This window comes from Salmo salar, chromosome 03, assembly GCF_965601325.2.
Source record: "Salmo salar chromosome 03, fSalSal1, whole genome shotgun sequence".
Classification (NCBI taxonomy): domain Eukaryota; kingdom Metazoa; phylum Chordata; class Actinopteri; order Salmoniformes; family Salmonidae; genus Salmo; species Salmo salar.
This window is the reverse complement of record NC_138293.1, coordinates 19,236,834-19,261,911: the sequence shown is the minus strand read 5'-3', so window position 1 is coordinate 19,261,911 and position 25,078 is coordinate 19,236,834. Positions and strand designations below refer to the sequence as shown.

General features: G+C 47.9%; 1 protein-coding gene across 2 annotated transcripts in view; it reads left to right on the top strand.

Annotated features, from left to right (window-relative positions):
* The window catches only part of LOC106598783 (ATP-dependent chromatin remodeler CHD7), a 76,103-nt gene extending 52,973 nt beyond the window's left edge, over positions 1-23,130 (top strand). For both annotated transcript variants that reach the window (XM_082973336.1, XM_082973337.1), the window contains exons 21-34: positions 4,265-4,368; positions 6,231-6,360; positions 6,630-6,748; positions 8,719-9,052; positions 9,340-9,548; positions 10,945-11,823; positions 12,186-12,346; positions 16,213-16,446; positions 16,723-16,890; positions 17,220-17,450; positions 19,431-19,634; positions 19,906-20,049; positions 20,428-20,532; positions 20,732-23,130. In XM_082973336.1, the coding sequence (XP_082829462.1) occupies positions 4,265-4,368; positions 6,231-6,360; positions 6,630-6,748; positions 8,719-9,052; positions 9,340-9,548; positions 10,945-11,823; positions 12,186-12,346; positions 16,213-16,446; positions 16,723-16,890; positions 17,220-17,450; positions 19,431-19,634; positions 19,906-20,049; positions 20,428-20,532; positions 20,732-21,736 (4,027 nt within the window). In that variant the 3' untranslated portion in view covers positions 21,737-23,130. The remainder of the gene's footprint in view (positions 1-4,264; positions 4,369-6,230; positions 6,361-6,629; positions 6,749-8,718; positions 9,053-9,339; positions 9,549-10,944; positions 11,824-12,185; positions 12,347-16,212; positions 16,447-16,722; positions 16,891-17,219; positions 17,451-19,430; positions 19,635-19,905; positions 20,050-20,427; positions 20,533-20,731) is intronic.
* Positions 23,131-25,078: the final 1,948 nt, after the last annotated feature.

Here is a 25,078-nt window from a genome sequence, read left to right as displayed (position 1 = left end):
GGGACAGTAGTCTGGTAGGGTGTGGTGGTGGGGACAGTAGTCTGGTAGGGGTGGTGGTGGTGGGGACAGTAGTCTGGTAGGGGTGATGGTGGTGGGGACAGTAGTCTGGTAGGGGTGGTGGGGACAGTAGTCTGGTAGGGGTGATGGTGGTGGGGACAGTAGTCTGGTAGGGGTGATGGTGGTGGGGACAGTAGTCTGGTAGGGGTGGTGGGGACAGTAGTCTGGTAGGGGTGGTGGTGGTGGGGACAGTAGTCTGGTAGGGGTGATGGTGGTGGGGACAGTAGTCTGGTAGGGGTGATGGTGGTGGGGACAGTAGTCTGGTAGGGGTGGTGATGGTGGTGGGGACAGTAGTCTGGTAGGGGTGGTGGTGGTGGTGGGGACAGTAGTCTGGTAGGGGTGATGGTGGTGGGGACAGTAGTCTGGTAGGGGTGATGGTGGTGGGGACAGTAGTCTGGTAGGGGTGGTGGTGGTGGGGACAGTAGTCTGGTAGGGGTGATGGTGGTGGGGACAGTAGTCTGGTAGGGGTGATGGTGGTGGGGACAGTAGTCTGGTAGGGGTGGTGGTGGTGGGGACAGTAGTCTGGTAGGGGTGATGGTGGTGGGGACAGTAGTCTGGTAGGGGTGATGGTGGTGGGGACAGTAGTCTGGTAGGGGTGATGGTGGTGGGGACAGTAGTCTGGTAGGGGTGATGGTGGTGGGGACAGTAGTCTGGTAGGGGTGGTGGTGGTGGGGACAGTAGTCTGGTAGGGGTGATGGTGGTGGGGACAGTAGTCTGGTAGGGGTGATGGTGGTGGGGACAGTAGTCTGGTAGGGGTGGTGGTGGTGGGGACAGTAGTCTGGTAGGGGTGATGGTGGTGGGGACAGTAGTCTGGTAGGGGTGGTGGTGGTGGGGACAGTAGTCTGGTAGGGGTGGTGGTGGTGGTGGGGACAGTAGTCTGGTAGGGGTGATGGTGGTGGGGACAGTAGTCTGGTAGGGGTGATGGTGGTGGGGACAGTAGTCTGGTAGGGGTGGTGGTGGTGGGGACAGTAGTCTGGTAGGGGTGATGGTGGTGGGGACAGTAGTCTGGTAGGGGTGGTGGTGGTGGGGACAGTAGTCTGGTAGGGGTGGTGGTGGTGGGGACAGTAGTCTGGTAGGGGTGGTGGTGGTGGGGACAGTAGTCTGGTAGGGGTGATGGTGGTGGGGACAGTAGTCTGGTAGGGGTGATGGTGGTGGGGACAGTAGTCTGGTAGGGGTGGTGGTGGTGGGGACAGTAGTCTGGTAGGGGTGGTGGTGGTGGGGACAGTAGTCTGGTAGGGGTGATGGTGGTGGGGACAGTAGTCTGGTAGGGGTGATGGTGGTGGGGACAGTAGTCTGGTAGGGGTGATGGTGGTGGGGACAGTAGTCTGGTAGGGGTGATGGTGGTGGGGACAGTAGTCTGGTAGGGGTGGTGGGGACAGTAGTCTGGTAGGGGTGGTGGGGACAGTAGTCTGGTAGGGGTGATGGTGGTGGGGACAGTAGTCTGGTAGGGGTGGTGGTGGTGGTGGGGACAGTAGTCTGGTAGGGGTGATGGTGGTGGGGACAGTAGTCTGGTAGGGGTGATGGTGGTGGGGACAGTAGTCTGGTAGGGGTGGTGGTGGTGGGGACAGTAGTCTGGTAGGGGTGGTGGTGGTGGGGACAGTAGTCTGGTAGGGGTGATGGTGGTGGGGACAGTAGTCTGGTAGGGGTGATGGTGGTGGGGACAGTAGTCTGGTAGGGGTGATGGTGGTGGGGACAGTAGTCTGGTAGGGGTGGTGATGGTGGTGGGGACAGTAGTCTGGTAGGGGTGATGGTGGTGGGGACAGTAGTCTGGTAGGGGTGATGGTGGTGGGGACAGTAGTCTGGTAGGGGTGATGGTGGTGGGGACAGTAGTCTGGTAGGGGTGATGGTGGTGGGGACAGTAGTCTGGTAGGGGTGATGGTGGTGGGGACAGTAGTCTGGTAGGGGTGATGGTGGTGGGGACAGTAGTCTGGTAGGGGTGGTGGTGGTGGGGACAGTAGTCTGGTAGGGGTGATGGTGGTGGGGACAGTAGTCTGGTAGGGGTGATGGTGGTGGGGACAGTAGTCTGGTAGGGGTGATGGTGGTGGGGACAGTAGTCTGGTAGGGGTGATGGTGGTGGGGACAGTAGTCTGGTAGGGGTGATGGTGGTGGGGACAGTAGTCTGGTAGGGGTGGTGGTGGTGGGGACAGTAGTCTGGTAGGGGTGGTGGTGGTGGGGACAGTAGTCTGGTAGGGGTGGTGGTGGTGGGGACAGTAGTCTGGTAGGGGTGATGGTGGTGGGGACAGTAGTCTGGTAGGGGTGATGGTGGTGGGGACAGTAGTCTGGTAGGGGTGATGGTGGTGGGGACAGTAGTCTGGTAGGGGTGATGGTGGTGGGGACAGTAGTCTGGTAGGGGTGGTGGTGGTGGTGGGGACAGTAGTCTGGTAGGGGTGATGGTGATGGTGGTGGGGACAGTAGTCTGGTAGGGGTGATGGTGGTGGGGACAGTAGTCTGGTAGGGGTGATGGTGGTGGGGACAGTAGTCTGGGAGGGGTGGTGGTGGTGGGGACAGTAGTCTGGTAGGGGTGATGGTGGTGGGGACAGTAGTCTGGTAGGGGTGGTGGTGGTGGGGACAGTAGTCTGGTAGGGGTGGTGGTGGTGGGGACAGTAGTCTGGTAGGGGTGATGGTGGTGGGGACAGTAGTCTGGTAGGGGTGGTGGTGGTGGGGACAGTAGTCTGGTAGGGGTGATGGTGGTGGGGACAGTAGTCTGGTAGGGGTGGTGATGGTGGGGACAGTAGTCTGGTAGGGGTGATGGTGGTGGGGACAGTAGTCTGGTAGGGGTGGTGGGGACAGTAGTCTGGTAGGGGTGGTGGTGGTGGGGACAGTAGTCTGGTAGGGGTGATGGTGGTGGGGACAGTAGTCTGGTAGGGGTGATGGTGGTGGGGACAGTAGTCTGGTAGGGGTGATGGTGGTGGGGACAGTAGTCTGGTAGGGGTGATGGTGGTGGGGACAGTAGTCTGGTAGGGGTGATGGTGGTGGGGACAGTAGTCTGGTAGGGGTGATGGTGGTGGGGACAGTAGTCTGGTAGGGGTCATGATGTTCGGCCTCCTCTGCTTATGTCTCCTTCCAGATGAGTTCTGCTTCCTAAATGGCATCCTTTTCCATGTTTAGTGCACTACTTTTTGCTCTAGTCAAGGCACAATGTTGTGAATAGGGTGCCATTTGGCCTCTGTGGAGATGTTCCAGAATTGTCTAATGACCATATTTCCTCCAGACCCCTGGAGATGGGGCCCATTACAGAGACACATCAGAGTAAATGATTGCGTGTTGATTTTAGACCCTTTTAATCCATTCCCCTCTCTGCCTGTCTCTCTGCCTGTCTCTCTGCCTGTCTCTCTGCCTGTCTCTCTGCCTGTCTCTCTGCCTGTCTCTCTGCTTGTCTCTCTGCCTGTCTCTCTGCCTGTCTCTCTGCTTGTCTCTCTGCCTGTCTCTCTGCCTGTCTCTCTGCCTGTCTCTCTGCTTGTCTCTCTGCCTGTCTCTCTGCCTGTCTCTCTGCCTGTCTCTCTGCTTGTCTCTCTGCCTGTCTCTCTGCCTGTCTCTCTGCCTGTCTCTCTGCCTGTCTCTCTGCCTGTCTCTCTGCCTGTCTCTCTGCCTGTCTCTCTGCCTGTCTCTCTGCCTGTCTCTCTGCCTGTCTCTCTGCCTGTCTCTCTGCCTGTCTCTCTGCCTGTCTCTCTGCCTGTCTCTCTGCTTGTCTCTCTGCCTGTCTCTCTGCCTGTCTCTCTGCCTGTCTCTCTGCCTGTCTCTCTGCTCTGTCTCTCTGCCTGTCTCTCTGCTCTGTCTCTCTGCTTGTCTCTCTGCTTGTCTCTCTGCTTGTCTCTCTGCCTGTCTCTCTGCCTGTCTCTCTGCCTGTCTCTCTGCCTGTCTCTCTGCTTGTCTCTCTGCCTGTCTCTCTGCCTGTCTCTCTGCCTGTCTCTCTGCTTGTCTCTCTGCCTGTCTCTCTGCCTGTCTCTCTGCCTGTCTCTCTGCTTGTCTCTCTGCCTGTCTCTCTGCTTGTCTCTCTGCCTGTCTCTCTGCTTGTCTCTCTGCCTGTCTCTCTGCCTGTCTCTCTGCTTGTCTCTCTGCCTGTCTCTCTGCCTGTCTCTCTGCCTGTCTCTCTGCTTGTCTCTCTGCCTGTCTCTCTGCCTGTCTCTCTGCCTGTCTCTCTGCCTGTCTCTCTGCCTGTCTCTCCGCCTGTCTTTTTCTCTCTCCCTCTCCTTGGTTGGGGCCACAGTGAAATGGATATCTGGATCCCTCATCCTTTCCACGCCGAGGTGCCCGCCGATTGGTGGGACAGCGAGGCAGACAGATCGCTGCTCATCGGTGTCTTCAAACACGGTAAGCCCCACCCCTCTGCGTCACACACACCCTGGCTTCTTCAGCTTGATTGGTGTTCCCATAGCGACCGCGGAGCACAGCTGGCTCAGTGAGACGTCAGGAGATTGATTGGTGGCCATGTCCAGCCGCCTGAGAAGAGGCTGTCAGTGTGTGGAGGTGTTCTACTTCATGGTTAGACGGTGTTCTGTTTGATCTCTGCTAGCTATGAGCTAGCTGGTTTACATTGGACCATTTCAATTGTATTACAGTGCCAAACAAGATTACAAGCTAGAATTGTAATGATTTAATAGTGGTAATTATATTGATGGTGATTAATATTAATTTGGGATAATTGTCATTATTCTCTGTAATTGCCACCCTGTGCCTCAGCACTGACGAGCATACACACACACACACACACACACACACACACACACACACACACACACACACACACACCCCCCCCCCGGGTGCTGTCTCAAACACAAATGGATACAATAGAGCTTGCCTATAGTTAATCATAATCCTCATTCACTTGGGAGGCCTGGGGAGGAAGCTGCTCTCTGTCTCACACACCCTACACACACTGTCTCACACAGCACTCACACACTCTACACACACTGTCTCACACAGCACTCACACACCCTACACACACTGTCTCACACAGCACTCACACACTCTACACACACTGTCTCACACAGCACTCACACACCCTACACACACTGTCTCACACAGCACTCACATACACTACACACCCTACACACACTGTCTCACACAGCACTCACGCACCCTACACACACTGTCTCACACAGCACTCACACACACTACACACCCTACACACACTGTCTCACACAGCACTCACACACACTACACACACTGTCTCACACAGCACTCACACACACTACACACCCTACACACACTGTCTCACACAGCACTCACACACCCTACACAACGTACACACACTGTCTCACACAGCACTCACACACCCTACACAACATACACACACTGTCTCACACAGCACTCACACACCCTACACAACGTACACACACTGTCTCACACAGCACTCTCCAGGACTGCAAGAGGGAAGAGTGATGGCCTATAAACCCCCTCATGATTAGCGCTAGGCTCGGGGCGCAGCAGCGGTTAGGAACAATGTGTCACCACATAAATCCTAATTGAAATGTGATGTTCTGCCGGGGGCTTTGGGGGCGGGGGGCTGATGGCCTGGTCTGGTCTGCTCACTGTCACGGTTGTCCAGCCTGTGCCTCTCTCCTCCCTCCCTCCTCCCTCCCTCCTCCCACCCACCGTGCTTAGTAGGATCTGCAGGCTCTTATCTGTTCTGCTTGGAGGACTTCAACGGGCATCTCTCTCTCTCGTTCGCTGGCACACTTGGGCAAAGGCGCACACACACTTAGACACAAAGATTTTCTTGCCCACTGAAACAACCAGTCAGACACTCCAACAGGCTCTGCCCTCTGTCTGGGTCTGTTTTTCTCTCCTCTTCAGCTGCATTTCATACGGACGGCAGTTGGGTTTTATTCTAACTGTGAACTTCATAATGGTTTAGTTTTAGCTCTGTTTGAATGCAAGCGGATCTTTCTGGCGTGGTATTGCAGTTCGTTGTCTTTCGGGATTGACGGCTAGGTGTGTGCAGCCTATATAGTTCCAATGTGAATTGTCATTGAAACTGGACTTAGTTCTAGGCCTTGTTCCTGTGCATGTAGGTTCCCAGTGGTAATAATTCAATAATCTCTCACCCACTCCCTCTCTCCTCCTCCCCCGATGTGAAAAGTAGAACTCAGTAATTCAATCACTGTCTTACCCATTTTTTCTCATTCTCTTCCTGTCTGTCTTCCTGTCTGTCTTCCTGTCTGTCTGTCCAGGCTATGAGAAGTATAACTCTATGCGTGCTGACCCTGCGCTGTGTTTCTTGGAGCGGGTGGGCATGCCCGACGCCAAGGCCATCGCTGCAGAGCAGAGGGGGGCGGACATGATGGCAGATGGTCCAGAGGGGTAAGACACTCAGCCAATATTCACCACCACCACTTTTTCCCTCCACTTTTTCCCTCCTCCTCTTTTCCTCCTGTCTCTCTCCATTTGTTCATCTTTTCTCTCACCAGCTTTTTTTATTTTTTCATTCTGACCTCCCATCTCCCTCATCTTTCCATTTTCTTTCCCGTGTTCCCCTCTTTTCCCCGCTCCTTTGTTTCATTCTGTTTTTAATTTGAAGTCATTTCTCCCTCTTTCTCTTTCTTTCCATCCCTGGTTCTTTGTGTGTACAGAGAGGATGAAGACCCAGAGTACAAGCCTCTCCGCATGACCTTTAAAGATGAGATGGAGGACTTAGCAAACTCACCCCTGGATGACAAAGAGGAGACTGTGGTCATTGAGAGTGGTGAATGTAAGTGATTGACTGGCCTGTCTAGCTTTGTCATATATTACAAAACACCATTTGGGATAAGTGGAACAAAAAGGTTGACAATGACATTTGCTAGCAATCTGATACAAATCAGAGGATCATTTACCATTCATGATCCATCATTTCATTTAAACATTTCTATTTTGTATCAAACCACCAATGTGCGCATCCAAAGAAACCAAAGTTTCTCTTCAGAATCATCTCAACAGTATGCAGACTCATTTAGTAGTCCTAATGTTCCTCCTCCTCCCAGCTAAACCAGGTGTGTATAATAATGTTCCTCCTCCTCCCAGCTAAACCAGGTGTGTATAATAATATTCCTCCTCCTCCCAGCTAAACCAGGTGTGTATAATAATATTCCTCCTCCCAGCTAAACCAGGTGTGTATAATAATGTTCCTCCTCCTCCTCCCAGCTAAACCAGGTGTGTATAATAATGTTCCTCCTCCTCCTCCCAGCTTAACCAGGTGTGTATAATAATGTTCCTCCTCCTCCCAGCTAAACCAGGTGTGTATAATAATAATATTCCTCCTCCCAGCTAAACCAGGTGTGTATAATAATATTCCTCCTCCTCCCAGCTAAACCAGGTGTGTATAATAATGTTCCTCCTCCTCCTCCCAGCTAAACCAGGTGTGTATAATAATCTTCCTCCTCCTCCCAGCTAAACCAGGTGTGTATAATAATGTTCCTCCTCCTCCCAGCTAAACCAGGTGTGTATAATAATGTTCCTCCTCCTCCTCCCAGCTAAACCAGGTGTGTATAATATTAATATTCCTCATCCCAGCTAAACCAGGTGTGTATAATAATATTCCTCCTCCTCCCAGCTAAACCAGGTGTGTATAATAATATTCCTCCTCCCAGCTAAACAAACCAGGTGTGTATAATAATATTCCTCCTCCCAGCTAAACCAGGTGTGTATAATAATATTCCTCCTCCCAGCTAAACCAGGTGTGTAATAATATTCCTCCTCTTCCCAGCTAAACCAGCTGTGTATAATAATAATATTCCTCCTCCTCCCAGCTAAACAAGGTGTGTATAATAATAATATTCCTCCTCCTCCCAGCTAAACAAGGTGTGTATAATAATAATACTCCTCCAAGCTAGAACCAGGTGTGTATAATAATATTCCTCCTCCGAGCAAAAACAAGGTGTGTATAATAATGTTCCTCCTCCTCCCAGCTAAACCAGGTGTGTATAATAATAATATTCCTCATCCTCCCAGCTAAACCAGGTGTGTATAATAATAATATTCCTCCTCCTCCCAGCTAAACCAGGTGTGTATAATAATATTCCTCCTCCTCCCAGCTAAACCAGGTGTGTATAATAATATTCCTCCTCCTCCCAGCTAAACCAGGTGTGTATAATAATAATACTCCTCCTCCTCGCTAAACCAGGTGTGTATAATAATAATATTCCTCCTCCTCCCAGCTAAACCAGGTGTGTATAATAATAATATTCCTCCTCCCAGCTAAACCAGGTGTGTATAATAATAATACTCCTCCTCCTCCCAGCTAAACCAGGTGTGTATAATAATATTCCTCCTCCCAGCTAAACCAGGTGTGTATAATAATAATATTCCTCCTCCTCCCAGCTAAACCAGGTGTGTATAATAATGTTCCTCCTCCTCCCAGCTAAACCAGGTGTGTATAATAATGTTTCTCCTCCTCCCAGCTAAAGCAGGTGTGTATAATAATGTTCCTCCCCCTCCTCCCAGCTAAACCAGGTGTGTATAATAATATTCCTCATCCCAGCTAAACCAGGTGTGTATAATAATATTCCTCCTCCTCCCAGCTAAACCAGGTGTGTATAATAATATTCCTCCTCCTCCCAGCTAAACCAGGTGTGTATAATAATAATATTCCTCCTCCCAGCTAAACCAGGTGTGTATAATAATATTCCTCCTCCTCCCAGCTAAACCAGGTGTGTATAATAATAATATTCCTCCTCCTCCCAGCTAAACCAGGTGAGAATGTAGCAGGCAGCAGAGGGGTGGGTCGTCTGTACTGGCCGGCGGCCTCGGCCCTCACCGCTAGACTCCGCCGCCTCATCACGGCCTACCAGCGCACACACAAGAGGGAGCAGCTCCGCCAGGAAGCCATGGCCCGGCCTGACGGACGCCGCCGCCGGCCCCGAGAACATCTCTTCTCTATGGTCACAGACGGAGGAGGGGCCTACGTGCAGGAGGACGGAGCCTTCATGGCAGAGGGAAGTCCTTATATGGCCAAGGGCGGAGCTTTTATGCCTGAGGCGACGGGGCTCCCGGCCGCCTTCAAAGAGAGGCGTCAGAGGTATAGATCTCTTATGACTGATGCTGTACAAGATAAACAATATGAACAGTTTATGATGACTTGTGTATAATAAACAGTAGAATTTGTTAGCCTGCTGTATAGAAGGCATTAGAACTACAAGAAGCTCTCGAATATCAACTGTTCCTGTATGATCGTTTGAGAAGCCCTACTTCTAACTGTACTACAGTACCCACAATGCTCCAGTCTCCTTATCAATACACTACTCATGCATTGCTTTTTGTCCCATTGGTTGTTGGATTAACCCTTCCCTTGTCTTGTTCCCTGAGGTGGACCAGGCGTGAGGAATCAGACTTCTACCGGGTTGTGTCTACGTTTGGTGTGATCTATGACACGGACCGCCAGCGCTTTGACTGGACCCAGTTCAGGGCATTCGCCCGGCTGGACAAGAAGAGTGACGAGAGCCTGGAGAAATACTACTTCTCCTTCGTGGCCATGTGCAAGCGGGTGTGTCGCATGCAGGTCAAGACCAACACAGGTAAGGGCCCTCAATTATCTAGTTCTGTTGTGTCTCCTTACAACAACCCTCACTCGTAGTTAAATTTGCTTGTGCTAAAGCAAAGGACCTTTCCCTGAGAAGACAAACAACTCTTCCTTTCTCAACACCTCTCTCTATCCCCTCTGTTTTCCATTCCCCATCTCTCTCTCTCCCCACCCTCCTTCCTCCCTCCCACCCTCTTCCTCCTTACCTCCCACCCTCTTCCTCCTTACCTCCCACCCTCTTACTCCTTACCTCCCCCCACCCTCCTTCCTCCCTCCCAACCTCTTACTCCTTACCTCCCACCCTCTTACTCCTTACCTCCCACCACCCTCCTTCCTCCCTCCCAACCTCTTACTCCTTCCTCCCCCCACCCTCCTTCCTCCCTCCCAACCTCTTACTCCTTACCTCCCCCCACCCTCCTTCCTCCCTCCCAACCTCTTACTCCTTACCTCCCAACCTCTTACTCCTTACCTCCCCCCACCCTCCTTCCTCCCTCCCACCCTCTTACTCCTTACCTCCCACCCTCTTCCTCCTTACCTCCCCCCACCCTCCTTCCTCCCTCCCACCCTCTTACTCCTTACCTCCCACCCTCTTCCTCCTTACCTCCCACCCTCTTCCTCCTTACCTCCCACCCTCTTACTCCTTACCTCCCCCCACCCTCCTTCCTCCCTCCCACCCTCTTACTCCTTACCTCCCACCCTCTTCCTCCTTACCTCCCCCCACCCTCCTTCCTCCCTCCCAACCTCTTACTCCTTACCTCCCACCCTCTTACTCCTTACCTCCCCCCACCCTCCTTCCTCCCTCCCAACCTCTTACTCCTTACCTCCCACCCTCTTACTCCTTACCTCCCCCCACCCTCCTTCCTCCCTCCCACCCTCTTACTCCTTACCTCCCAACCTCTTACTCCTTACCTCCCCCCACCCTCCTTCCTCCCTCCCAACCTCTTACTCCTTACCTCCCACCCTCTTACTCCTTACCTCCCACCCTCTTACTCCTTACCTCCCACCCTCTTACTCCTTACCTACCCCCACCCTCCTTCCTCCCTCCCAACCTCTTACTCCTTACCTCCCACCCTCTTACTCCTTACCTTCCACCCTCTTACTCCTTACCTCCCACCCTCTTACTCCTTACCTCCCAACCTCTTACTCCTTACCTCCCCCCACCCTCCTTCCTCCCTCCCAACCTCTTACTCCTTACCTCCCACCCTCTTACTCCTTACCTCCCACCCTCTTACTCCTTACCTACCCCCACCCTGCTTCCTCCCTCCCACCCTCTTACTCCTTACTTACTCCCACCCTCTTCCTCCCACCCTCCTTCCTCCCATCCTACCCCCACCCTATTACTCCTTACCTACCCCCACCCTCTTCCTCCCTCCCTCTTTTCTGTCTGGCAGAGCTCCCAGACCCTACCCTGATCATCGACCCCATCACGGAGGAGCGCGCCTCGCGCACCCTCTACCGCATTGAGCTGCTGCGTCGCATTCGCGAGCAGGTGCTGCCCAATCCCCTGCTGGGTGAGCGCCTGCGCCTCTGCCAGCCCAGCTCCGACCTGCCCGAGTGGTGGGACTGCGGCCGGCACGACCTCGACCTCCTCCTGGGCGCCTCCAAGCACGGCGTGAGCCGCACTGACTACCACATCCTCAACGACCCTGCGCTGGGCTTCCTGGAGGCCCACAGGAAGTTCACCAAGGGTGGATCGGCTGGGGTGCCTCAGCCGCCCCGCGATGGAGCTCTCTCTACTGCTTCTTCCTCTTCCACTGAGCTGGCCTCAACTACTGCTGGTGCTGAGAAATCCTTACCTGTCCAAGAGGAGGAAGAAGGGAAGGAGATGAAAGAGGAAGGTGACGACATTCCATGTACTAAAACTGAGAAACCAGATGAAGGCAAGGAAGAAGAGATGGAGGCGAAGAAGGAAGAGAAGTCCGGGTCTCCCAAGAAGGTGAAGGACGAGGAGGAGGAGAAGGGAGAGGAGGAAGACAAAGAGGAGAAAATGGAGGTCAACGGCGACGCTGACGGAGAGACTTCCAAGGAGGCCAAACCCGAGAAGGAGTACAAAGCCCCCACTGAGGAGACCAACGACCAGGACAAAAAGCTGGAATTCCAGGAGAAACCAGAGTATCCTAAAGCATCAGAAGAGCAGGGAACCAAGAAGGAAGAGAGAGATGAGAAAGAAGGAAGCCCTGCCAAGTCTCCTAAACCAGTGGCTGAGAAAGGGCCCGATGAGGAGAAGATGGAGGAAGACGACAATTCTGAGAAGTCCTCTCAAGCTGAAGGTAGGTCCTACTCCTAACTCCATTGCTTAAATAAGTATTTTAGGGCAATTGGTGTTTGAATTCATTTTAAACCGTCAACAGTGAGTCTGTAAAAGTCTAGACAAAGAGTTGGGTCTACTGCTTTGTGTTGAAGCCAGCCACAACAGTTAGTGGTGGTGTGTAGTTGGTCTGCTTTAGATGGCATTTAGAAAGGACTACATGGCTGTGTGTTTGTATAATTAAGCTGCTTAGGCTTGCATTGAGGACACTGTATGGTTCTCGTAGTATTCTGCTGTGGCTAGTATTAAGGAAGTACTATATTTGAAGCCATTTGTAGATTTTCCTCTGGCTGGTATTGACAAAGCACTGTTGTTGTTTTTCAGCGGGCGCCACCTCAGAGCAGAAGAACTTTGACGAGGAGAGCAACGCCTCACTGAGCACCACAGCCAGAGACGAGACCCGCGACGGGTTCTGCCCCGAGGACGGAGAGCCCTCTGCCATCCCGGCCCTCCAGGAGAGAACCACCTCATCCTTCTGGCCCAAGGTTGGTAGTAAACCATATACATTCTCATATGTATTAATGTAGTGGTGAATTAAATGAACACACAAATGAAAAAATATATACAAATATATTTTTCTCAACATATGTATTCAAATATATAAAAACACACATTGTGGGAACTGTCAGTGAACGATAGGCGTACACTATGTACATTGAGTGTACAAAACATTCAGAACTTTGAATAGAAAACACTCTAAAGTTTCTAAAACTGTTTGAATGGTGTCTGTGAGTATAACAGAACTCATATGGCAGGCAAAAACCTGAGAAGATTCTATATGGGAAGTGCCCTGTCTGACCATTTCTTGGTAATCCAATTTTTCTTATAGTAAATCTGAGTTTGGTGAGTGCCAAACTTGGTGGGTGTCAAAATAGCTAGCCGTGATGGCTGGGCTATCTACTCAGAATATTGCAAAATGTGCTTTCACCGAAAAGCTATTTTAAAATCGGACACCGCGATTGCATAAATGAGTTCTGTATCTATAATTCTTAAAATAATTGTTATGTTTTTTGTCAACGTTTATCGTGAGTAATTTAGTAAATTCACCGGAAGTTTTCGGTGGGTATGCTAGTTCTGAACAAAACATGCTAATGTAAAAAGCTGGTTTTTGATATAAATATGAACTTGATTGAACAAAACATGCATGTATTGTATAACATAATGTCCTAGGAGTGTCATCTGATGAAGATCATCAAAGGTTAGTGCTGCATTTAGCTGTGGTTTTGGTTTTTGTGACATTATATGCTAGCTTGAAAAATGGGTGTGTGATTATTTCTGGCTGGGTACTCTCCTGACATAATCTAATGTTTTGCTTTCGTTGTAAAGCCTTTTTGAAATCGGACAATGTGGTTAGATAAAGGAGAGTCTTATCTTTCAAATGGTGTAAAATAGTCATATGTTTGAGAAATTGAAATTATAGCATTTTTAAGGTTTTTCGTGTTTCGCGCCAGGCGCTACCATTGGATATTGGTAACGGAACGCCTGTCCATAAGAGGTTAAGAATGATTTTTAAGCCTTGAGACAATTGAGACATGGATTGTGTATGTGTGACGTTGAGAGGGTGAATTATCAAGACAAAAATTGCGCGCAACTCAATTTTAGGAAGGTGTTCCTAATGTTTGGTGTACATAACTTTTGGCCACGACTGTACTTTTTGAGAATGACACAAATATAAATTTTCTCGAAGCCTGCTGCCTCAGTTTGTATGATGGCAGTTTGCATATACTCCATATAATGTTATGAAGAGTGATCAGATGAATTGCAATAAATTGCAAAGTCCCTCTTTGCCATGCAAATGAACTGAATCCCCCCCCCCCAAAAAAAAATTCCACTGCATTTCAGCCCTGGCACTAAAGGACCAGCTGAAATCATGTCAGTGATTCTCTCGTTAACACAGGTGTGAGTGTTGATGAGGACAAGGCTGGAGATCACTCTGTCATGCTGATTGAGTTCGAATAACAGACTGGAAGCTTCAAAAGGAGGGTGGTGCTTGGAATCATTGTTCTTCCTCTGTCAACCATGGTTACCTGCAAGGAAACGTGCCGTCATCATTGCTTTGCACAAAAAGGGCTTCACAGGCAAGGATATTGCTGTCAGTAAGATTGCACCTAAATCAACCATTTATCGGCTAATCAAGAACTTCAAGGAGAGCGGTTAAATTGTTGTGAAGAAGGCTTCAGAGCGCCCAAGAAAGTCCACCAAGCGCCAGGACCATCTCCTAAAGTTGATTCAGCTGCGGGATCGGGGCACCACCAGTACAGAGCTTGCTCAGGAATGGCAGCAGGCAGGTGTGAGTGCATCTGCACGCACAGTGAGGCGAAGACTTTTGGAGGATGGCCTGGTGTCAAGAAGGGCAGCAAAGAAGCCACTTCTCTCCAGGAAAAAACATCAGGGGCAGACTGATATTCTGCAAAAGGTACAGGGATTGGACTGCTGAGGACTGGGGTAAAGTCATTTTCTCTGATGAATTCCCTTTCCGATTGTTTGGAGCATCCGGAATAAAGCTTGTCCGTTGAAGACAAGGTGAGCGCTACCATCAGTCCTGTGTCATGCCAACAGTAAAGCATCCTGAGACCATTCATGTGTGGGGTTGCTTCTCAGCCAAGGGAGTGGGCTCACTCACAATTTTGCCTAAGAACACAGCCATGAATAAAGAATGGTATCAACACATTCTCCGAGAGCATCTTCTCCCAACCATCCAGGAACAGTTTGGTGACAAACAATGCCTTTTCCAGCATGATGGAGCACCTTGCCACAAGGCAAAAGTGATAACTAAGTGGCTCGGGGAACAAAACATCGATATTTTGGGTCCATGGCCAGGAAACTCCCCAGACCTTAATCCCATTGAGAACTTGTGGACAATCCTCAAGAGGCAGGTGGACAAACAAAAACCCACAAATTCTGACAAACTCCAAGCATTGATTATGCAAGAATGAGCTGCCATCAGTCAGGATGTGGCCCAGAAATTAATTGACAGTATGCCAGGGTGGATTGCAGAGGTCTTTAATAAGAAGGGTCAACACTGCAAATATTGACTCTTTGCATCAACTTCATGTAATTGTCAATAAAAGCTTTTGACACTTATGAAATGCTTGTAATTATACTAAAGTATTCCATAGTAACATCTGACAAAAATATCTAAAGACACTGAAGCAGCAAACTTTGTGGAAATTAATATTTGTGTCATTCTCAAAACTTTTGGCCACGACTGTACTCCTTGGACAGAGTGTTAAGGGGATACGTCAATATTTTGGCAATGAAGCCCGTTATCTACTTCCCCGGAGTCAGATGAAATCGTGGCTACCATTTTTATGTCTGTCTGCAGTTTGAAGGAAGTTGCTAACTAGCATTAGCGTAACTGCTAGCGGGTCAACTGTAAGTGCTGTTATTGTGAAGTGGAAACGTCTAGGAGCAACAACAGCTTAGCTGCAAAGTGGTAGGCCACACAAGTTCACAGAACGGGACCGCCGAGGGCTGAAGCAATTAGCACATACAAATCTTCTGTCCTCGGTTGCAACACTCACTACCGAGTTCCAAGCTGCCTCTGGAAGCAACGTCAGCACATTAACTGTTCGGCAGTCCGAACAAATCTGGGTTGGGCGGGTGCCAGGAAAACGCTACCTGCCCCAATGCATAGTGCCAACTGTAAAGTTTGGTGGAGGAGAAATTATGGTCTGGGGCTGTTTTTCATGGTTTGGGCTAGACCTCTTAGTTCCAGTGAATGGAAATCTTAACGCTACAGCATACAATGACATTCTAGATGATTCCAACTTTGTGGCAGGTCTTTTCTTGTTTCGGCATGACAATGCCACCGTGCACAAAGTGAGGAAGAACTTGACTGGCCTGCACAGAGCCCTGACCTCAACCCTATCAAACACCTTTGGGATGAATTGGAATGCCGACTGCAAGCCAGGCCTAATCGCCCAACATCAGTACCTGACCTCACTAATGTTCTTGTGGCTGAATAGATGTAAGTCCCCTCAGCAATGTTCCGACAGCTAATGTAAAGCCTTCCCAGAAGAGTGAAGGCTGTTATAGCAGCAAAGGGGGGACCAACTCCATATTAATATCCATGATTTTGTAATGAGATTTCTGACAAGCATACATACTTTTGTCAAACTGCACACACAGACATAAACATGGTAGCCATGAGTTCCCTTTAAGTTCTGTATTGATATAACACGAATCAGTTTATGTAAAGAATTTTTGAAAAACAAGCAAAACCCTGTTCAAGTCAGACTACACTCCATCATGAAGGTACTAGTCCAGTGCCCTAGTGGTATTCTATAAAAAGTTCCAACCCCTGCTCTAGAATGAACCCATTTCTCTCTGCTCTGTCCCGACCTTCCAGGATCGTGTCATGATCAATCGCATGGACAACATCTGCGATGTGGTCATCATGGGCAAGTGGCCCGCCAACCGACGCCAGCTCTTCGACTTCCCGGGCCTGTTGCCTGGATACCCCGGCCCCATGACGTCTGAAAGCCCCATGCCGAGGCGAAGCCTGGCCGAACTGTCGATGGCAGCGGCCGCTCAGACCAGCTTCAGTGGCAGCGAGGACCTCACCCTGTCGCCCCAGGTTAATGTAAGTCGCTAGCTAGGCCCGAAACTGCTAACCGAAGACTCTATCCCTACCCTCCCAAAGTAGGTTTAGTTTGTTCTAACTGCACAATTTATCAAGATATTAGTCCTTCACAATAAATTGATTGAAGTTAATGTATTGATGCGGTCTGTAAATAGATATTCCTTTATTAATCATAAAAACACATTCCTTACATCATTGCAATTTACTTTCATTGATTTTAATTGTTGTTGTGATCACATCTTAATCATCCCTCTCTTCTTCCCTTCCTCCGTACAGGAGGATGCTCTGAGCATATCATTGCCGAAGCAGCGTCGTCGCAGGCGGAGGAAGGTGGAGATAGAGGCGGAGCGTGTGGCCAAGCGCAGGAACCTGATGGATATGGTGGCCCAGCTCAGAGAGTCTCACGCTGCAGAGTCCCAGAGCCAGGCCATGGATCTTACCAAGGCACGGTCTTTAGAGTTAGGAATTAATACTCAATTCAGAAATGAGAATTATGCGTCACTTTTTACAACTGCATTGTTTCATTTTTTAATTATAGTTTTGGGTCAGGTCCCTGATTTTAAATACTTTTAATCTCAATGGGATCAGGTGTAGGAGTAAAATGGATATCATTAAAATAAAATGTATTTATCATAACATCTATTTATATAAATTAATCAAATATGTAAAGCACTATGGACTGTATTATATTAAAGTTTCCATTTTTGTTACGGGTATTGTATTTAGTCTATTCATTTACTCTAAAAGTTTCCATACTGGTTTATCTTTTCCAGGGTATTCTGCACCAGCACCACAAGTCTTCAGCGCCGTCCCCGGCGAGCTCCTCCAGCAGCATGGTGTCACCTGCTGCCCTCAAGGCACAGATGGAGCTTCTGCAGGCGTCCACACCCTCCAGACACAGGGCCAACTGCTCATTGGTCGAGGCTGACCTGCCCACCAGGAGGAGGCGGGGCCGCAGGAAAAATGTGGAGGGGCTGGAGCTGCTGTTCATGAGAGGAGCCACGGTACAGGACTCATTACTAGAGAAATACATGTCAATAATTCTAAAGAAAATACACAGATGGATTTAGTTTTGAACGTTTTTGTAAGATGCCCTGAACATTGTACGTATTGGATCTTTTTGGGAAAAGGCATGCTTTCTCAATTAGACTAAACTACATTCAAATAAATTTGATAGGAATGAAAACATCAAATTACACTGAAGAAAAATATGTTTCACGAGCTGAAATAAAAGATATCATAAATATTCCATAAGCACAAAAAATCTTATTTCTCTGAAATTTGGTGCACAAATGTGTTTACATTCCTGTTAGTGAGCATTTCATCTTTGCCAAGATAATCCATCCACCTGACAGGTGTGGCATATAAAGAAGCTGATTAAACAGCATGATCATTACACAGGTGCACCTTGTGCTGGGGACAATAAAAGGCCACTCTAAAATGTGCAGTTTTGTCACACAATACAATGCCACAGATGTCTCAAGTTTTGAGGGAGCGTGCAGTTGGCATGCTGACTACAGGAATGTCCACCAGAGCTGTTGCCTGAGAATTGAATGTTCATTTCTCAACCATAAGCCACCTCCAACGTAGATTTAGAATTTGGCAGTACATCCAACCGGCCTCACAACCGCAGACCATGTGGGCGAGCGGTTTGCTGATGTCAAAGTTGTGAACAGAGTGCCTCATGGTGGAGGTGAGGTTATGGGATGGGCAGAAATACCATGACGAGACCCTGAGGCCCATTGTTTCTACGGTATCTGTGACCTACAGATGCATATCTGTATTCCCAGTCCATAGATTAGGGTCTAATGAATTTATTTCAATTGACTGATTTCCTTGTGAGCTATGTAAAATCTTCGAAGTAGCTGGTGTTGCGTTTATTCTTTTTCAGTATATATTTGATAAAAATTTTTTTTTTAAATAAATCACAGAAATACTCAGATGTGAATTTGACATGGTAATGAACAGATCATGATGTAATTTGACATGGTAATGAACAGATCATGATGTAATTTGACATGCTAATGAACAGATCATGATGTAATTTGACATGGTAATGAACAGATCAAGATGTAATTTGACATGGTAATGAACAGATCATGATGTAATTTGACATGCTAATGAACAGATCATGATGTAATTTGACATGGTAATGAACAGATCAAGATGTAATTTGACATGGTAATGAACAGATCATGATGTAATTTGACATGGTAATGAACAGATCATGATGTAATTTGACATGGTAATGAACAGATCATGATGTAATTTGACATGGTAATGAACAGATCATGATGTAATTTGACATGGTAATGAACAGATCATGATGTAATTTGACATGGTAATGAACAGATCATGATGTAATTTGACATGGTAATGACAGATCATGATGTAATTTGACATGGTAATGAACAGATCATGATGTAATTTGACATGGTAATGAACAGATCATGATGTAATTTGACATGGTAATGAACAGATCATGATGTAATTTGACATGGTAATGAACAGATCATGATGTAATTTGACATGGTAATGAACAGATCATGATGTAATTTGACATGGTAATGAACAGATCATGATGTAATTTGACATGGTAATGAACAGATCATGATGTAATTTGACATGGTAATGAACAGATCATGATGTAATTTGACATGGTAATGAACAGATCATGATGTAATTTGACATGGTAATGAACAGATCATGATGTAATTTGACATGGTAATGAACAGATCAAGATGTAATTTGACATGGTAATGAACAGATCATGATGTAATTTGACATGGTAATGAACAGATCATGATGTAATTTGACATGGTAATGAACAGATCATGATGTAATTTGACATGGTAATGAACAGATCATGATGTAATTTGACATGGTAATGAACAGATCATGATGTAATTTGACATGGTAATGAACAGATCATGATGTAATTTGACATGGTAATGAACAGAGTTTCTCCTGCCTTCCCACAACAGGAAGATTCAGACAGGACCAAAGCTTCAGTGGAGGGGATGTCACCACGTTCCCACCGCCACAACATTCCCAGCACCTCCGCCCGTGTCCCCTCTGTCAGCGCTATGGAGGACAGGGAGGCTGGTACCCCCTCTAACAAAGACCTGAGTGACTGGCTCAGACAGCACCCCACATACACCATGGACATGCCTACTGCGTACACACCAGTATGTACTAGATTTTTTTTGTATACAATATTTTTTATCAGATTTCCCTATCCAGTGGAACTATCCATTCATGTGGCATATGACTTACCTTCAACCCCCTGGTCGCTTTCCTAAATCAAATCTTACCACAACCCTTTCAGTGATTCAACTATGGTTACAAAATATAACATTTAGCTATTCTATTTTGTAACGGTTGTAGTGTATTAAAGAATCTCAGATGTCCTGTCATGGTTCCTAAACCCTGTCCCTTCCCCCGTCTGCCTCACTGTAGAAGAGTGAGGAGACGCTCCTCTCCTCCCAGTTCCCCAAACCCAAGCAGAAGAGACACCGCTGCCGGAACCCCAACAAGATCGACATCAACACGCTCACCGGAGAAGAGAGGGTTCCCGTGGTCAACCGAAGAAACGGAAGAAAGGTTTGGGCTCATTTTGGTACAGAAAGGTTTGGGCTCATTTTGGTACAGAAAGGTTTGGGCTCATTTTGGTACAGAAAGGTTTGGGCTCATTTTGGTACAGAAAGGTTTGGGCTCATTTTGGTACAGAAAGGTTTGGGCTCATTTTGGTACAGAAAGGTTTGGGCTCATTTTGGTACAGAAAGGTTTGGGCTCATTTTGGTACAGAAAGGTTTGGGCTCATTTTGGTACAGAAAGGTTTGGGCTCATTTCGGTACAAATCAATTTTCACAAATGCATTGGTCGCTGTGTAGCAACAGTTTCAAAGACCTAATTTGGCTTTTCATGGCAAACTGAAGGTATTGGTAGCTTAAGAACCATTTTGTCCCATTTCTTTCCCAGATGGGTGGTGCCATGGCCCCTCCCATGAAGGATCTTCCCAGATGGCTCCTGGAGAACCCAGATTTTGCTGTCGCTCCAGAGTGGACTGACATTGTCAAGCAATCGGTGAGTCATTTGTCCTTCTCCTGTTTAGCCATCAAATGATGGCAATCAGCACTTGTTTTATATTTTGACTTTATCTGATGGAATTTCAACAAGCAGTTTGAACTCTGTTTGAGCAGAAATTGATGCCTAAATGCTAAATTGTCATTGACTGCCATGAGTGTAAGGTCAAACTAACTGTGGTCTCCTCTCCCTTCCTTAGGGCTTCCTCCCTGAGGCCATGTCCGACCGTCTCCTGACTGGGCCCTTGGTGCGTGAGGAAGGCGTCCGTCGTCGGGGAAGACGTCCCAAATCGGAGATCGCCAAGGCAACAGCGGCCCAGGCTGCATCCTCTGGGGGCCTTAACCCCCTGCTGATAAACGGCCTGTTTGGAGGCATGGACCTCACCAGCTTGCAGGGCCTACAGAGCCTCCAGAGCCTGCAGCTGCAGCTCATGGGCTTCCCCGGCATGGGGGGGGCTGATGCTAAACACGTCTCGGCCATGCTGCCTCTCGTGCTGCCTGGCATGGCTGGTATGGGTGGTCTGCCCAACGTGTTTGGCCTGGGAGGCCTGTTCGCCAGCAACCTGGCTGTAGCCACCCCTGTTGCAGCCACGCCTGCTGCAGCCTCCAACGGCACCAACGACGAGGGCGATTCGGACGAGACATCGAAGAGAGATGCCAGGGAGGGTGGAGAAGAGCGGGATGAGGAGAAGGACGACACTGGGAAGGAGACAGCGTCGAGCAAGGCTAATGGGGAGGCCGTGGCTCTGAATGTGGCTGCTGCCGCTATGGCCGCCTCCGGCATGTCGGCTAACTCCCTGGCCTTCAATCCCTTCCTGCTCTCCACCATGGCCCCGGGGCTCTTTTCCCCCTACATGTTCCTGCCCCCTGGCCTGGGAGGTCTCACCCTGCCTGGCTTCCCCCCCACTGCCCTGGCCGACCTGCAGAGTGCCATGGCTGGAGCCATGGGGGTTGCCTCTGGAGCTCAGGGCCAGGAGAAGGAGCCCAGCCAGGGTGCCCTGGACCGCCCTGCTGCTGCTACCGCAGACCCAGAGACTCCTGATGACAGTGACTCAGCTGAGAGCCTGGAGAAGACTGCAGAGTCGTCTGCGCTAGAAGATGAGGCCTCCGCATTGGCCGAGGAAGCCGACTCACCAGAAGACCTGGAGGCCGAGGAAGAGGAGGAAGGAGAGGATGCCCTTGAGGAGGAAGAGAAGAGTGACTGAATCTAACTGGGCTTTGACCCCCCACACACCAACTTGATATCCAAACATATGAATTTGTTTTCATTGTTTTTGTTTCTTTGACAGGTAAAAATGTAAATCAGGGAGAGCATATGTAGCTAAAGGCTCTTAATGTATTGTTAATGGCATAGTCAGGGAAAAAGCTAACTGAAGTAGAGTTTTGCGGATGTTAAAAGGGTGTTATTTTTGGTCTTTGTTCACTGAATGGTGCATTCTAGATGAAATGGGAAATTTCCTCAAATATTATTATAGGAATTAATCGTTCCAATAGTGCTATGCTGCTTTTCTGTTTCAGTTATTTAATTTTTTGGTGGATATTGTGACAGTAAGTAGCATCTCGTAACTCTCCAGTGGCGCACAATTTAACGGCATTAAGCATCTGTCTATATGCTGCTGATGAAAAGAATCATGGGTAATTTAGATTTTGCTGTTGTACTGTTCTGCTTTGAAGAGCAGGAGGAAGTTCTCACAAATCAGATGGCCTAATAATCTGACTGTTCCCAGTCTCTCACTGACGATCACACACACACACGTCTGTCTATTCCTGTAGTCTTACACTCTAAACAATCCTACCTGACTGTTCCCCCGTCTCAATCGGACGGTCCTACCGTCACCTTCCAACCGTTCCTGTCCCATTACCCTTCTCAGTACCAGTTTTCTGTCCACTATTAACACCCATATTGTCTGACTCTTCCAAGTCACACTGGTTTTAGAAACAGTTTTCCAGTTTCACAGCGACCGATGGCCCTGACTCTCCTGCCTGTTTTTAGTCTGACACTGACAAAGCCGAGCAGAGGAGAGACCTCTCTCCCACAACGCGGAGGGAGACAGCAATAACCGAAGGCAGCTTTTGAATGTTTCAAACATCGCTCTCCCATTTTAACACAACTACAACCACAAGTGTTGGTGAAAAAGAGAAACGAAATTGCATACAAATGATGACATTAAAAAGTTCTGCAATCAATTCGTCTCACTCTCTTTCTGATGATGCATTGGTGTACGAGTAAAATAATCAGGTACCTTTTATCTTTGAATGGACTTTTTCTTTCTTTTAGCCACCAAGCTGAACAGCATTACCTCAATTCTAACTAGCCTTGAAGTTTACAGACATACGTTGTAAATGGGTTTTTTTGGAACATCGTACGATGAACTGTTGTTATGACGCTTTTAATAAAAGTGAATCATGATATTCGCCTAGGAAACCAAACCCAGAGTGCTTGTTGTGACTGTTTTGAAATTAGATGTTAAATGTAGATGTCTATTTTGAGTGTTAAATGATGTTGGTTGATTCATGGTGGTGATATTGTCAGAAAGCAGCAGAAAATGAAGTAAATACCCCAGAATCTGAAAATAAAGGGTTTTTAAGTGCAGATGGACCACTTTTCGCCAAATCTGTTCATTGCTTCTGTCTATTACAAATATCCACTAACGATTCAATAAAATCAACTACATTCACTTAAGAATCACATTTCAGACATATTTAATTTCATAGCAAAGTAATTGTCTGCATATGTTGTAATTTTGCAAAACACTAGAACAGCCACGCTATCCATCTACCCTACATGAGGAAAGGTGACACTTGCCGAGAGACGTTGGCTGATTGCCAGCTCTGCTCTCACCTGATGAGAAGGTCTTTATAGGTGAACGCAATCTCATACAACCCTAATTAGTCCTTATCTTCGTCATGAGAAGGAGCCAATATGGATGTAGTGAGGCTATTTGAGAATTTGGCCACAGTCATTGAGTCCTAAAGGTCATGAACTTGGGTTCTTACTGGGACGTTCTAGCATATGCCTCATGATATGGTCTTTCAACAGATGCTTCCAGAGCAATGTACAGTGTATTCGGAAAGTATTCAGACCCCTTGACTTTTTCCACATTGTGTTACGTTACACCCTCATTCAAAAAAATTGTTTTATCCCTCAATCTATAATAACAAAGAAAAACTGAAATATAACATTTTCATAAGTATTCAGACCATTTACTCAGTACTTTGTTGAAGCAACTTCGGGTTCTTGGTCACCTCCCTGACCAAGGCCCCTATCCCCCAATTGCTCAGTTTGGCCAGGCGGCCAGCTCTAGGAAGAGTCTGGGTGGTTACAAACTTCTTCCATTTAAGAATGATGGAGGCCACTGTGTTATTGGGGACCTTCAATGCTGCAGAAATGTTTTCGTACCCATCCCAAGATCTGTGCCTCGACACAATCCTGTCTCGGAGCTCTACGGACAATTCCTTCGACCTCATGGCTTGGTTTTTGCACTGACATGCACTGTCAACTGTGGTACCTTATATAGACAGGTGTGTGCCTTTCCAAATCATGCCCAATCAATTAAATTTATCACAGGTGGACTCCAAGTTGTAGGAACAGCTCAAGGATGATGGATGGAAACAGGGTGCACCTGAGCTAAATTGAGTCTCATAGCAAAGGGTCTGAATACTTCTGTAAATAAGGTATTTCTGTTTTATTGTTAATACATTTGCAAACATGCCTAAAAACCTGTTTTTGCTTTGTCATTATGGGGTATCGTGTGTAGATTGAGGAAAAACATTTATTCAATAAATTTTACAATAAGGCTCTAATGTCACAACATTGGTAAAGTCAAGGGGTCTCAATACTTTTACATTAAAAGACCCAACTCTGCTGTTTTTATTTCAATATAAAATCATTTCTGGGTAAAATTAAGTACCTTACTACAATTGATTTCTATTAAAATGGGGGGGGGGCTTCAGCAAGAATTTTGCTAGGACTGTCTGGGAGTGGTCTGAGTGGGGAGGGGTAAACTCAGTGTTAGTTTCATCAGCTGTTGTACAATGTGATAAACACAGGCAGAACATAATTTTGACTGCACTGGGCCTTTGAACATATTTGGCCCATGCAGGAATCAAATCTAAGATTTGTGCTCTAAACACCATGCTCCAACCAACTGGGACATTGGAGGCCCCATATGCTGGCTGGTGGCTGTCGGTCTGGTAACTCGGGCGGTTGTCATAAATGGCAGCTCTCCCAATGGACCTACTGATGTGACACACTGACAGGAGGGGCAGACGTGGCAGCCCGTGTGGTGGGGAGTTGGAGACCCTGTGTGTGTTTACGGATGGAGAGGAGACTGGATGGGGGACTGGTTTTCTCCTGACAGACGTCTCTCATAATCGTGCTCTCTCGATGAAGTGGGTCGTGAAATACATAGTTCTCCTGTGCTTTCCCAGCATTCATTGTGTCTGGGAAGCTTTCCGTGATAGACAGGGACACTTGAAAAGGAAGAATAAACAAAAACACGTTTAAATAAAAAATCGAATCAAATTGTATTTGTCACATGCTTCGA